This window comes from Lepidochelys olivacea, assembly GCF_965140295.1.
Source record: "Lepidochelys olivacea isolate rLepOli2 genome assembly, chromosome: 2".
NCBI lineage: Eukaryota > Metazoa > Chordata > Testudines > Cheloniidae > Lepidochelys > Lepidochelys olivacea.
This window is the reverse complement of record NC_140412.1, coordinates 265561905-265575982: the sequence shown is the minus strand read 5'-3', so window position 1 is coordinate 265575982 and position 14078 is coordinate 265561905. Positions and strand designations below refer to the sequence as shown.

General features: G+C 48.9%; 1 protein-coding gene across 3 annotated transcripts in view; it reads right to left on the bottom strand.

Moving 5' to 3' along the window:
* PTH1R (parathyroid hormone 1 receptor) overlaps positions 1–14078 on the bottom strand; it is a 187435-nt gene that overhangs the window by 41235 nt on the left and 132122 nt on the right. For all 3 annotated transcript variants that reach the window (XM_084620002.1, XM_084620004.1, XM_084620003.1), the window contains 2 exons: positions 3954–4048; positions 735–921 (listed from right to left, as the gene is read on the bottom strand). In XM_084620002.1, coding sequence (XP_084476128.1) covers positions 735–921; positions 3954–4048 — 282 coding nt within the window. The remainder of the gene's footprint in view (positions 1–734; positions 922–3953; positions 4049–14078) is intronic.

The window sequence follows — 14078 nt, the reverse complement described above, 5'->3', positions numbered from 1 at the left end:
GTTGTACATGTTGGGAAACTGATGTACTGACATATCTGGTGGAACAGAGGCACGGAAATTGTTCAAAAAGGGAGTATCTCCACAGCCACTCGGGGTATATTTACACACCCAGTGGCAGCCCACGGCAGCAAGCCTCTAAGCCTAGGTTGACAGACCTGGGCACGTGGTTCAGGGCTAAAAGAGCTATGTAGACAGCACTTGGAAGTTGCAGCTCGGACTGGAGCTCAGCCTCTGAAACCCCGAGCACCAGCCAGAGCTGCCACATCTCTAGGGCTCAGTAAGGTGAGCCCCACAAGCCCAAGTCTGTCAATGTGGACTCGCAGGCTCGCTTCCGTGGGCTGTGCAAATGTTCCCTTTATACAACAGGGTCCTGACGTTGTTCTTTAAAGAGGAGGTGCCCATCTTTCCACATAACGGTGCTGGGAATGGCCCTAAACCCTAGCTCTGATGTTACCTGGGACGACTGCGGGTGAAGAACTTGCATTGGTCGGGCAGACCAGAAGGTTCTCTTGGGTCATTGCTTATAGACCGTGGGCTGGATTCAAGCCAGGTACTAGGGAAGAGGGGATGCAGAAGACGTTGTGGTTTACTAGGTGGGGAAGAGGAGTCAGATGTCTCAGTCTCCCATTGGGGAAGAGGCAGGAAGTGGATAAGGCCCCAGATCACCTGCGTTCCCAGGGTGAGCCACACAAGAGGGAGAGGTAAGATGTAACCGGCCATACAGCAGTACTCACAAACTGCGACTTATCCGCTGGGGGGGCCTCGGTGATGGACATGAGATCTTCTTCAGACAGATGCTCCATCTCCTCCAGAGCTGACCCGGAGTACAGGACCGCGTCCTTCACAAAGATGCTGACTGCTCTCAGCATGAAGGAGACAAACAGGTGCATGTGGATGTAGTTCCTTGTGCAGTGTAAACGCCTGGAAGGGGAAAGGGGGAGACACAGGATTGGAACGGTTTAGATGTCCAACGGGGCCTAGTCAAGCTCAGCTGTGCTTCCTAATGGCACAGTGGGGTCGAACGATTCGGCACAGTGCTGATACCCCAGCACACCTCCTCTCAGGAATGCTGTGCCCCTGCAGTGACCCAAGGCTACAGCCACAGCCCCACTCCAGTGCAAATTCACCCCTGGCGTAACCCAGGGGATTGGCTGGAGGTTGAACAAAAGCCACAGAGGCAGCTGACCTAGCAGTTGGGTGGGATAGGGTGCCCCAGCAAGAATAAAATATGGGGGATGGGTTTAAAGGTCCCTGAGATGTCACACTCAATTATACACCCTGCAAGTAAGATGTAAAATTAAGGCCCAAGATCTTGCGGTCATTTGTGGCACGGGGCTGTTAGTCCCTGTGTTAATATTTATATCCTATCTGGTTAGATTCCCTCTTCAGCTTCAATTAGATATAATATTCTACTTCACTTCCTGTTGTGTAGTGTTTCTGGGCACTGTTAAACAGCTGCTGAGCTCCACACCAGAGGTGGCGGCATTGCAGTGACAGGTGAAGTGATACCTGAATACAGATTGTAAAGAACTTTGAGATCCATTATACTGTAGCAGTGTAAGATGTGATATTGTTTGTTTAGCTAGCACTCAGAGAGCCTCTGAGTTTGCATCCTTTGAAATCCCCAGGTCTAATGATATGAAGAAGACAAAGAATCTAGGTCTGTTGTTAAGATTATGGATTTTAATGGGGGCAAGGGTGTCTTAAGACAATCTCAATTACAGTTCCTTGGTATTTTCCTCTATTTAAAGCCTTTAGGCCCCCTATGATACAAAGAGTGCTCAATGGATTTGTACAGGTCTGAGTAAGAGCAGGATTTGTTCCTGTAACTGAAATTTAATTAATGAGTCTCTTGCTGACATGTGAGCCAGAATAGAATCCAGCTCACTCCTGTGTAGTTGTGTTGGCTCTCCAGGGCAAAGAGAGCTGGCTGGGAAATGGATTTGCCGTCCTGTGAAAAAAATTGAGATTTTGAAAACAAAAAGATCATCCCAAATCATCCCCAATTCGGACAAAATGCCAAAATTTCAACAACTAAAATTGCTAAATCACACTATAAAAAAAATTGTTCTGGGGCAAATCAACAATTTTATGTTCATCCTTTTGAAATGGTTGAAGAATACCAAGTTTAATACCAAACAGAGTAAATTTCAAACCCCCAAGTGGTGCTTTTTTCAACTGTTTGTTCTGAACATGTCGAAGGGGGAGATCTGATGTTTTCAAATGGTTCCCCCCCCCCAATCTTTTTTCCCAAAATGAAATGTCGAAGTAGATACAATTTTGCGAGAAAATTTGGCTTCATCAAAACAGCATTTTCCAGCAGAAAACTTGTTTCAGCCAAAACATTTTGACCAGCTCTAATAAATAAAGTGTATTTTTGCTCCCTATAGCAAGTCAATCTATCTCTGGGCGACTAGAGAGAACATTTCTCCTAAGCAAGAGGAAGCTGTTTTTATACAGTCACTTCTCTGAGCACAGCCGCTCTCTATCAATGATCAACAGAAGGAAGCATGAGACAGCGCAAGACCTGAGCTTAATCAGAATTTCCATTCAATGGGCCAGAGGTACAGCATTAAATGTTTTAACAAGCTATCCAGGTCTCCGAAAAGAAACAAAGCATCTATCCTGGAAAAGACCCAAAGGAATGGGAGATTCATGGCCATGTAGGGGCTGCACTATGGGTCTCAGAATAGCTCATGTAAATGTCATCACGGTCCCAAAGCAGTCTGAGCTTGTCGTGTTGCACTGGCCTGTGTGAGTGTCTGATCTATGCGTATGGGGCTCCCTTTGTTGTCTAGGTTAATAAAACTGCCTTCCTTCAGCACATATACTAAAATTGGAACGATACGGAGAAGATTGCATGGCCCCTGAGCAAGGATGACATGCAAATTCGTAAAGCGTTTCATTTCCCAGAGAGCGGCCTGTGTGTTTTTAGAGTCAAAGGTCCCATGTGCAATTCCCAGTACTGCACATCCATGGTTTAGCCCAGGCTAGTTCTGTGCTGTCTGGGAGACTGTCTGCAGCTGTACCATTGCTGTTAGCAGTGTGGAGAGGTTACTCCCACCGCTGCTGGCTGACACTGCCTGTCATGATCACAGCCCACTAAGTCGTCAGTGACAACCCAAGGGGTGGCCCAGAATCAGAACTCGGGATTTCTGGGTTCCCTGCCCAGAGCCAGCTCTGGGTGCAGGTTACAGCAGTCTGTTGGCTGCTCTAAATTACACCCGTTGGCTGTGGTCCTCAAAGGATGGGGATGGTACAGGTTCCTCACCCAGATGAGGTTGCAGGAAGATGGACCAATTTCAGGGGCAGGTAAAGGTAGCGGCCACTTCTAAGGAGCGCCAGACTGCTGTGTCACTCAGCTTGATTTCATTATTTGTTTTTGCTCTGCTGTGATTGGCCAGTTTTGCTCCAATAATTAGCCAGCCACTTTGTTTCGCTCCGCCCCATGAGCGCGGGAGTACCAAAAACATTTTTCATCCTGGCCAGCAAAACGGCCCAGGCCTCTCCTGGCAGGGACAAGGTGTAGGATCCAGCTCTGTTGGCTCTATGCCCCCCACGCTGGGAGAATTCCTACCTCGGTGCTTATAGTCTATTTCTGCTTCCTGTGCACCACAAGGGGACCAGAGAATCAGCGCCATTGCTTCCATGTGCTCCGTTCAGCTTGTAACCCTTTCTCCAAACAGAGGCATTAGGTTCTGAGCTCTGTCTGCCTGCTGTGATTACGTCAGCATTTGGAGGGGTTCTACCTAACCCCAAGAGGTGTGTTTGAGTGGCATCACACACAACCCAACCAGCAAATAGTAAAACAACCCCTGTGTCTGATAGATGAAACACACACAAAAAAGGAGGAGCTTTGTTATTGACAAAAACCTAAGTCTCCTCCAGTCTCCTCCAGGTGATCTGTGTGATTAAACTGATACCCCCACAAAAGGAAAAACAGAGCCGCCTACCTGAAGTATCCCAGGATAAGGACAGCAACTGTCAGGGATCCCAGAGAGATGGAGTATCCAACAGTATAAATCAAATAGAGGCGATAAAAGACCTCCTGCAGCACAAATAATGGGGGGGGGAAACAGTGCCAAATTAGAATGAATTCTGCTTTATTGTAACCCAACAATGCTAGCAGCATAAAGAGTCAGGCTCTTGTATCTGCGGAGAACAGAAACCCAAAGGGCAAAGAAGCAGTGGCTGCTTATGGGAACGGGATATCATGTGGTCTTCTGAGTACATGGACAGCATGCGAAGTGCTACACCTATTTCCTAGTGAACGAAGGTTACCGTGAATTTTGTAGGAGAGTCATGATTTGTGTCAAATTGAACTTATGCAGCATCTTTCATCCCCAAAGATCCCAAAGCGCGTTGCAAACTGTTGGCCAAATCCTGACGTCCTTTGTTGGCTCTTGCTCAGGCAAAACTCCCATTGATTTCATTATGATATTTGCCTGACTAAGGATGTGTAGGATTTAGCCCACAGGATATGCAGCACCACTGATGTGCAGCTGTAATACCTACAGACCTGGTCGTCGGTGGGCGGGATTGAACCGGAGACCTCCGGAGCTTGGTGCGTGAGCCTCTAGCACATGAGCTAAAAGCCAACTCGCTGCTAGCTAAGGCTGTACAGCAGACTCATTTTCTCTCTCTCTCTAAGTGGACTTGGTGACACTAGATGGGACACAACACCCAGGAGGTGTGTGGGTTACGTACTTCCCCCAGCTGAGAGAGCGCATCCCGAGCTTCAGAGTCTTCTCAGCTGAAATCGCAGACAAGCCCCTACTTATAATGCCGACAGACCCTGGTCATCGGCAGGCAGGATTGAACTGGGGATATGGGGAGCTTAGTGCATGAGCCTCTGCAGCATGAGCTAAAAGCTGGCTGTTAGCTAAGGCTGTAGAACAGACTCATTTTATCTCTCTAAGTGGTCTCGGTACCACTAGATGGGACACACCACCACACCCAGAAGGTGTGTGGGTTACATAACCAGCTCTGGGGTGGAGGGCATCAGCACATAACACATAGATGCGAGGAGGAGAAATTTGGCCCAGGGATGCAAAGAGAAATCACCTGTTCTTCCAGAAGTGCCTAAGGATCTTTCTTGTTCATGCAAGACTTTGTTTTGAAAAGTCTCCTCAGAAAGGCCTCCTCACTTTAGACTGCATGGATCTCTAGAGATCAATCTTGCATTAAGGGTACAGACTAGACACGTAAGAGGTCTTTTTCACCTCCAATTTCTAAGTCACAGCTTCAAGGAACCTTCTATTGCAGGGAGTCTTCCCTTAAAAGCTGGGGGCTTATCTCCATTCTCCCAAGGAAGGAACATATCTGTTGCAGGTTTGAATCTCAGCTTTAGCAGGATTAAAACATCTACCAACATGGCAGATCATCATTTCGTCTTCTGAATGGAGAAATAAACTCAGGAAGAAATCAACCAATTCAGCATCTTTCTTCCTCCTCCCTTCCCACCCCAGAGTTTCAGTAACATTAGTAACGCTGGGCTCAGAATGACAGTTCTGATTTTGATCTGGGGCTAGAAATGCCACACTAGAATGCTAACCTCAAGCCCTATTACATCAGAATACCCAGCTCTGGGAACATTTCCTTGTGGTTTCCTCTGGTGGAGTGCTGGGCTTGCCAATGTTCTTTTTTTGTTTTTCAAGCAGTGGTTGCAGCAGGCAAGCCGTACAAGCAGACTGCACAATTCGAAAGAGCAGGCTCCGTACGAGCCCTAACTTGCTTCTCCCCAATGAAGCTGGGTATCCTAGCTGTGCTGAAACATGTGCTTGCATCCACCGCAATGGCTTGTGCTCCAAGACGGGATCATGGTGGCGAAGAATTACTACGCCAAGCAAGCGGACCAAAATCCTTTCTCCTTCCCCATTCAGAATTTTAACCGGAAACACCCACATCCCTATCAAACAATGGCTACATTGTAGCAGCTCTGAGTGTGCTACCGAAAGGGATCTTCTGATTGGCCAGTAGATGTTCTAAAGCGCATGGTTAATTTTTCTCTTTAACAACATGGGGGCCTCCTTTGAAATGATGGTGACCCAGAGGAGCCGAACACACACACATGCATTCGTGCGCACACACACACACACACACACACACCCCCGCATGCTTGCACACACACACACCCACATGCTTGCACACACACATAAACATGTACACACACTTGCAAGCCTAGGAAACAAAATAAAGTTCAGGTAACACAGCGGCATCATGGGAAAACAGATTGCTAGGCTCACAGACATGTAGGAAGAGACCTGTTGGATCACGGGAGCCATTCCCTTGCTGGGCAAAATACAGTCCCCTGACTGAGTGCTGAACCATGTGGGTGGGGAGGGATTTGTGTGTTGGTGAGGGGCGGGGATACACTGCCCCAGAGGCAGCTCCCAGAAGCACTCTCACTGATTTAAGACAGATGCTCCCAGGATGCTGCTCGGCATGGCCTATGAAAGAGTACAGTGCACTGTTCCCCTCCAGCTCTCCCGGCTTGGGGAGAGGATGGTATGTCCCCATCCTTTGCTCCTCCCCATCCGATCACTGGCTTGCAGCAGTCCTTGTGCTCGGGGAGTGCAAGGATTGGCATTCCTGTGTGGAAAAAAGGGGATAGGGAGAGATTTTGAGGCCCCCGCTCCTATTCACAGCGTAGCCCAAATCCCACTTCAGTTTGCTACCCACTAGGCCATCCTTCCCCTCTGTACAATACACCAGGCTCTTTCCCTGGTGCTCACTCTGTCCAACTGTGAACACACTGTTAATAGATCAGCTCAGCGTTGCTAACCCCAGCCGCCTGACACTCACGAGTCATGTCCCCCCAAATCACGAGACTGATTTAAAAAAAATCACAAGGGTTTTAAAAATAATAAACGTGAGGTTCTGTTTAGTTGCCTCCTGGTTTGAGCCTTCGTGTTTTCAAGCTCTTCTCCACAACCATCACGGCTACAAACTTAGCCTTTTTCCAAAATAAAAGCCAAGATTCTCACCTAATCACCTGACTCCAGGAGCTGGAGCTTTCAGAAAAGCCCCAGATATTGTGATCAAACTGCAATGGTCTGGGAAAGGCCAGCTCTCGAGGACGGTAGATCACAGCCCAGAGCTCAAGCAGTGGCTTGCATTGTGGCATTTGTTCTGGCATTTATTTGGCCATGAAAGTGGTTTCACATCCATGGTTATGTTCCTGCACCCGGGCCATGCCATGTTTGTCTTCGCTTAGGCCACAAAACAGATGTTACTCTCCTCCCTCGCCTAAGAGCTAGGTGATGATGGGAGGATGGAGATCGGGTGGGTGAGGGAACCATCATGTCCCTGCGGGCCACACTGGTGCGATTGTTTCAAATTAAACTCTGCCTTGGCCATGCCTAATTAGCATGCTGCTGTGGGCATTGCCAAAGCAAGCCTGCTTCGGCCAGTGCCCGCATGGAGAAAGGGTTGGGTACCTTGTCATCACCCAGACAACTGTCTTGCAAGGTGGCATAGCAAAGGCCGGAGGGCACTGGGTGTGTATTCAAACGGGGCGGACGGATCCCAGGCTGCTGGGTTTGATGGGCTCCTGTCCACTTCCCCCAGCAGCAATGCATCCTGCTGTGTGTTATCCCGGGAGGGGGAGATGTGGAATTGCGGCACGCCGTGGCCCCATCTCTACCTGCCCCCCTGCCACTGCCTCCACCGGCTCCTGCCAATGCCTGATCTTCTTTCCAGCAAACGAGCCCTAATGTAGCCCTGTACCTCGGCTCTGTCCTCTGGCAAGAGAGGAAGAGCATGGCTCTACCCATGAGATCTTCCCTCCACTGAGCTGTGCCAGGCAATGCTGTACCTTGGGGCCATCCCCCCAGGAGAAAGTCAGGGCTCTTTCCCTGGTGCCAGCTGACACTGCTCCTCCTTGAGCCAGCTGAACTGCTTGCAGTCGAGCCATGCAAAGTGCTTCCAGTCTGGGCCCTGCCTCTCCTGCCCGGTCTGGGAGCCATTCCTTCCGCAGCAGTCTCCTACCACCTAGTGCCAAGCCATGCCGGTGCAGCCCATGCCAAAGCCACAGTCATGTCTCTTCTCTTCCGGGAGGTAACCTACACAAGCTTGACTCCTGGGCAGTGCATGGGGAGAGGTGGGATCAAGGCTCTGCCCACTCGGAGTAACTGCTTTGCCGAGGCTGCTTTCCCCACCGCCCCGCAACCCGCCACGTGGGAGTCTGAGGATGTCTCACATTGCTTTATGCTCCTGGACCATGCATAACACTGGGCACAACGAAGAGACACCAAGCCACTAAAATCACCACCCACTGTGCCCTGTCTTCCAATGGAACACCAGGAGCAGGCATCTGGAGCATCTGGTGTGGGACAGACAGGGAAGGACATTTGCAGACCGGACTAGTGATCCAGGAGGCCTTATTTTTCGGATGCCCAACGGCAGTTGCCGTGAAGAGGCCTGATGCTCAAAGGGCAGGTGCTCAGTGCTTTCTGAAGCAGGCCCCTTCGAGGCGCCTCAGTCTAGGGCCCTACAATGACAAGTCGCTGGTGTGAATTTAGGCCAGGATCATCCTATATCCGCATGTGAGATATTCAGCTACAGGCTGAGGCTGAGGAACGATTCCACCTGGCCACGCCCTTAGACAGCTCTCCAAGGGATCGGTCAAGAAGAGGAAATGGCTCCAACCGTCTTTAATGAGTTGTGTAAGATGGGATGGTTATTATAAAGGGCAAGCTCAAAAAGGGTTTACTGGCCCATATATCTGCAGACTCAGTTAAAGCTGTTGATTCAGACATTGTTAATTACATGCTTAAAACTAGTGAGGACTGCATTTGACTGCCACAAATGCCAACCCATGCCAGTGAAATGCTGTCACCATTCCTAGCCTTTGTTTTAACATTAAAAAAAAAAGACACTTAATTGGCCCATGGGGCCCATTTTCAAAGAGCAGCTAATTGCCCAACTCCCACAGACAGTCCATGGGAGTCGGGAACTGCCTCTCTCCCCCCAGTCTTGAGACCCCTCAGGCTCCATGGATTTGGATAGGAGTTGTGCATACTTGGCACCTCCCAAATCAGACCATCTGCTACATAGGGATTTAGGAACCAGTCCATCAGTTTGGTATAAACTAGCATAACTGCACTGCTTTCCATGAAGCTACAGTGACTGACATTAGCTGGGGATCTGGCCCCCAAAGTGTCTGTTTTAGGAGCCCAAGTTTGAACATTTTGGCCCCTTGCGTGTCAGTCCCCTGATCCGTCAAATGGGGAGACAGTCCCTCTTCACAGGGGTAAGGCTTAATTTGCTAGCACTCGTTAAGTACTTTGAGATGCTCAGAAGAAACTTTAGTATACAAATAACAGTGATTCAATTGTTCACATGGGCTATTGAGGTTCCATTTATACATGCTTAATAAATAATAACAGTACATAAGAACAGCCATACTGGGTTAGACCAATGGTCCACCTAGCCCAGTATCCTGTCTTCCGAAGGTGGCCAGTGTCAGATGCTTCAGAGGCAATTTATCAAGTGATCCCCTGTGGTCCAGTCCCAGCATCTGGCAGTCAGAGATTTAGGGACATCCAAAGCATGGGGCTCTGTCCCTGACCATCTTGGCTAATAGCCATAGATGGACCTATCCTCCGTGAACTTATCTAATTCTTTTTTGAACTCAGTTATACTTTTGGCCTTCACAACATCCCCTGGCAATGAGTTCCGCACACATCTCTTACACAGCACTTTCCCTCCATAAATCTCAAAGCACTTTGCAAACCTGGTCAGTATCATTATCCCCATTTTACAGATGAGCAAACTGAGGCCTGGAGCAGGGAAGTGACTTGCTCAGGGTCACCCAGCAGGCCAGTGACAGAACTGGGAATAGAACTCAGGTTTCCTGAGTCCAACTCTCTATCCACTGGGCCACACTGCCTCTCCCATGATCAACAGATGTTCCAGACACAAGCAGCTTGTGTTATAGACCATCAGCACATCAGTAGAAGGTGTTATAGTGGCCAAATGACATGTATAGAGCTGTTGGACTGAATTGATTAACCATTTATGAAAACATCTGTTCATCAGGTATTAACCGTGTACAACCAGCACTGGAATATAAAGTGTGGCCGTTAAATCTGTAACACCTATGTAGCTCCTTATTAGTCTGTATTCGCAAAAAGAAAAGGAGGACTTGTGGCACCTTAGAGACTAACCAATTTATTTGAGCATAAGCTTTCGTGAGCTACAGCCTCTACTTCAGCCACTTCATAGGCCATACAAATCACGCCATTGTTGAGATGATACCAAGGAGCTGGAAAGCAACTTTGCTTTAAACAATGAGGTTTAGATAAAGCAACCCTTGTATGCTCTCTGCTTTTCCCATCGGGCCTGGCATGGGACTCCGATTTCCTTGGGAGCAGAGAAGCCACCACGTTATAAACAAGCGGCAGTGGATGAAGACAAGATTGGCTGGGTTATGGTCATGCCCTCTGATGGGCCACGTGGCTGGGATGGTGTTTCCAGGCAGAACTGAACCCATGTTCCCAGCCCGCACTGTTTCCCTTTCAATGGGTCTAAGTCACACTTCTCTCCAATCTCATCCCTGAAAACGGGAAGGTTTGTCCTTCCTAAACAAGCCATGCCTAGGATTAACAGCATTAGCGGAGAAGGGAATCTGGCAGGACACAAGGCCCGTTTGCTTTTGGTTACTGGGTGGAAGATCCCTGCATTGCTGTCAACGGGTCCCCATGTGAAAGTGACCATGTGCCAGGTGCCATTGCTCTCCACCCAGGCGAAACTGAAAGTGATCATGTGCTACCTACTGCTGCCATCCCCCTGAGCGATCCTGTCTCCAAGGCGATACTGACGTGCCCCAGGGCGAACACGCAAGTGCTGGAGTTGCTACCAATGCACGCTGGCGTGAAAGGGAAAGTGCCCACATCCAAGGCGCTACGGATGGGCACCAGCGTGAAAGTGAGAGTGCCCCAGGTAAGACCAGCACCCGGGGCCAAGAGAAAGGGGGGTTGGACTAGATGACCTTCTGGGGTCCCTTCCAACCCTGATATTCTATGATTCTATGAAAGCATCTGACGTGCTAGCCATGCACAGCCTGACATGAGGCCGCGGGACCTCAGAGATGGGTCTGTCTTGCCGTTAACAAAGAAACAAACAAATTGCACCAGAGCGAGCCCAGGTTCTCTGACCACACTGGGTGCCTTGAGGGACTAGTGCCCGCTGAGCTATGACCCTGACTCCCCAAGTTCCTTGAAACGCCAGATGGAAAGTAAACAAAATGGAGCCGGATGGCCAGGGTGCTCGGGCTGGAAGCCAGAGATCTCTCAGACCGTTGGGCTGGAGGCTGGCTGTCTTTCTGAGCAGGCTGCCTGTGACGAGAGACACACACATCCTGGTTTAGCTCCTCTGCGGCTCCTTTATGGCCACCAGCTGGACAAAGGGCAGGGTTATCTCAGCTCTTAAAGACAGAGCATTAGCATAAAGAGACACAAGCTCACTGAGCCTGGGAAGCTTTCAGCACAGCCACGGAGGGCACCCTGAAATCTCTTCGGACCTCCATGATCATGCCACTAGGACACCTCTTTAAGAAGCTCCCTCCTCTCACTTGCCAAACTCCTGGGACCCCTTCTTCCTATGGGCCTGTCAAAGAGTTCCTGTAGGTTTTTCTACCAGATGGCGGGAGTCCCTGGCCATGCCCAGTTATCTACATGGGGTGGCTTATAGTCAATTTCTAACTCCTTGCAAATGGGACCCCACCCTTTGCAGGCCCTCTTACATCTCTTCCGATGGAGGATTGAAAGGAAAATAAATGTTCCAATGCATCCGAAAACAACGTCTTCGCGGAGCCAACTCAAAGGGGGAAAGACAGCAATACCTTCTTACTTTGGGGCAGTCTGCCGTTTTCTAGGCGTCCTTCCAGCAGGGTAGCTGACTTGGGCTCACCGTGGAAGTTGGTTGCACTTCCCACAGGGTTGGAGATCTCCTGGATGGAGATCAGCGGCTACAGGAGTCGTTCCAGCCGTTTCCTGCTTGGGGTGATCGCTCTCCCCACAGCTCACTGCAGTTTCCTCCTTTTTAAATGCTTCCTCCCTACCATACAGGATTGACAGGGCCGGAGAGGTGGGGCAAGCCCAGCACATGGGGCCTCTCTGGCCCCTTCCTCAGCAGCATGGAGTCTACATGCTCCTTCACAGATCTGCCCTCTCCCAGGAGATCTGTCCTCATCCCAAATTGGCTGTTCCTGGCACATTAGTGAGACATGCGGGGAAACTTTATCTGCAGCCGGTGGCAGCCCACTCCCGATCTGCAGCTAAACAGAGGACATCAGTCTCAGGGCTGGTTTCAGAGTAACAGCCGTGTTAGTCTGTATTCGCAAAAAGAAAAGGAGTACTTGTGGCACCTTAGAGACTAACCAATTTAGTTGAGCATGAGCTTTCGTGAGCTACAGCTCACTTCATCGGATGCATACTGTGGAAACTGCAGAAGACATTATATACACAGAGACCGTGAAACAATACCTCCTCCCACCCCACTCTCCTGCTGGTAATAGCTTATCTAAAGTGATCACTCTCCTTACAATGTGTATGATAATCAAGTTGGGCCATTTCCAGCACAAATCCAGGTTTTCTCACCCTCCGCCCCCACACACACAAACTCACTCTCCTGCTGGTAATAGCCCATCCAAAGTGACCACTCTCTTTACAATGTGTATGATAATCAAGGTGGGCCATTTCCAACACAAATCCAGGTTTTCTCACCCCCCCTCCCCTTTTTCCAAAAACCACACACACAAACTCACTCTCCTGCTGGTAATAGCTTATCCAAAGTGACCACTCTCCTTACAGGGCTGTCAATCCAGCACCTTTCACCAGCACCAGCACTTCGATTCCCCTTGGAAACAGTGCTGAAGCAATTGCTTCGCTGGGTAGTTAGGAGCTGTTAATCCTCCCGGCATCGATTGCTTTAGCACACTTTGCTAATTAAAAAAAAAAAATCAGATCCTTCACAGCTCTAAGTGAGATAATCCTATTTGTATCATCCCGGGCAAGGGAAAGAGACACAAACGTTCTCCACCCCCCTCTGGATGCTGCTTTGGCCAGCCATATCATTACCCTGCGGTAGCTAAAATGAGAACACAGAGAACCTAAACAAATACCTATCTATAGAGAGAGAGAGACAGGGAGGTTTTTCCAACACTTTCTAGTGTTCGGTTTCCATTGGCTATGTTTGTCCATCTATCTCTCTCTAAATCTCCCAACAACCTCAGCGGACGATTGCTGGTTAAGTGCAGCTGTTACCGACGACACAAAAATGCTGTTCTCCCAGTGGGAAAAAAAATAATAATAGAAAACATGACTCTCTTTGTAGAAAGAAAAGGAGTACTTGTGGCACCTTAGAGACTAACCAATTTATTTGAGCATGAGCTTTCGTGAGCTACAGCTCACTTCATCGGATGCATACCGTGGAAACTGCAGCAGACTTTATATACACACAGAGAATATGAAACAATACCTCCTCCCACCCCACTGTCCTGCTGGTTTGTGTGTATATAAAGTCTGCTGCAGTTTCCACGGTATGCATCCGATGAAGTGAGCTGTAGCTCACGAAAGCTCATGCTCAAATAAATTGGTTAGTCTCTAAGGTGCCACAAGTACTCCTTTTCTTTTTGCGAATACAGACTAACACGGCTGTTACTCTGAAACCTCTCTTTGTAAAGGGGATGAATCTGTCTTGGCAGAATCCATCTGCCTGACCTCTATACTTACAGAACCAGTCGAAGCAGGCTTTACTGTTACCAGTTCTGCAGACTCAATGGAGGGCATGAAAGATGGGAGGGCTATATTGCCATTGTGACATTCTGTACCGTGGGGGAGCACCCTGTAACCCTCATGTTCCTCATTTATATACAATTGTGATCTTGCATATAAAGGAGGCTGTGTGAGGTATCAGGGGGAAGGTTATGATCTGCTGAAAGTCATTTTTTGACCCATATATGCATATCATTAATGCACATGAAGTTATGAGAATCGTGTTGTATGGTTGTCACTAAAACATGCTGTGAATTGGGGAATCAGACAGATATTAGCTCCCCAGAGGCAACAGCAAGG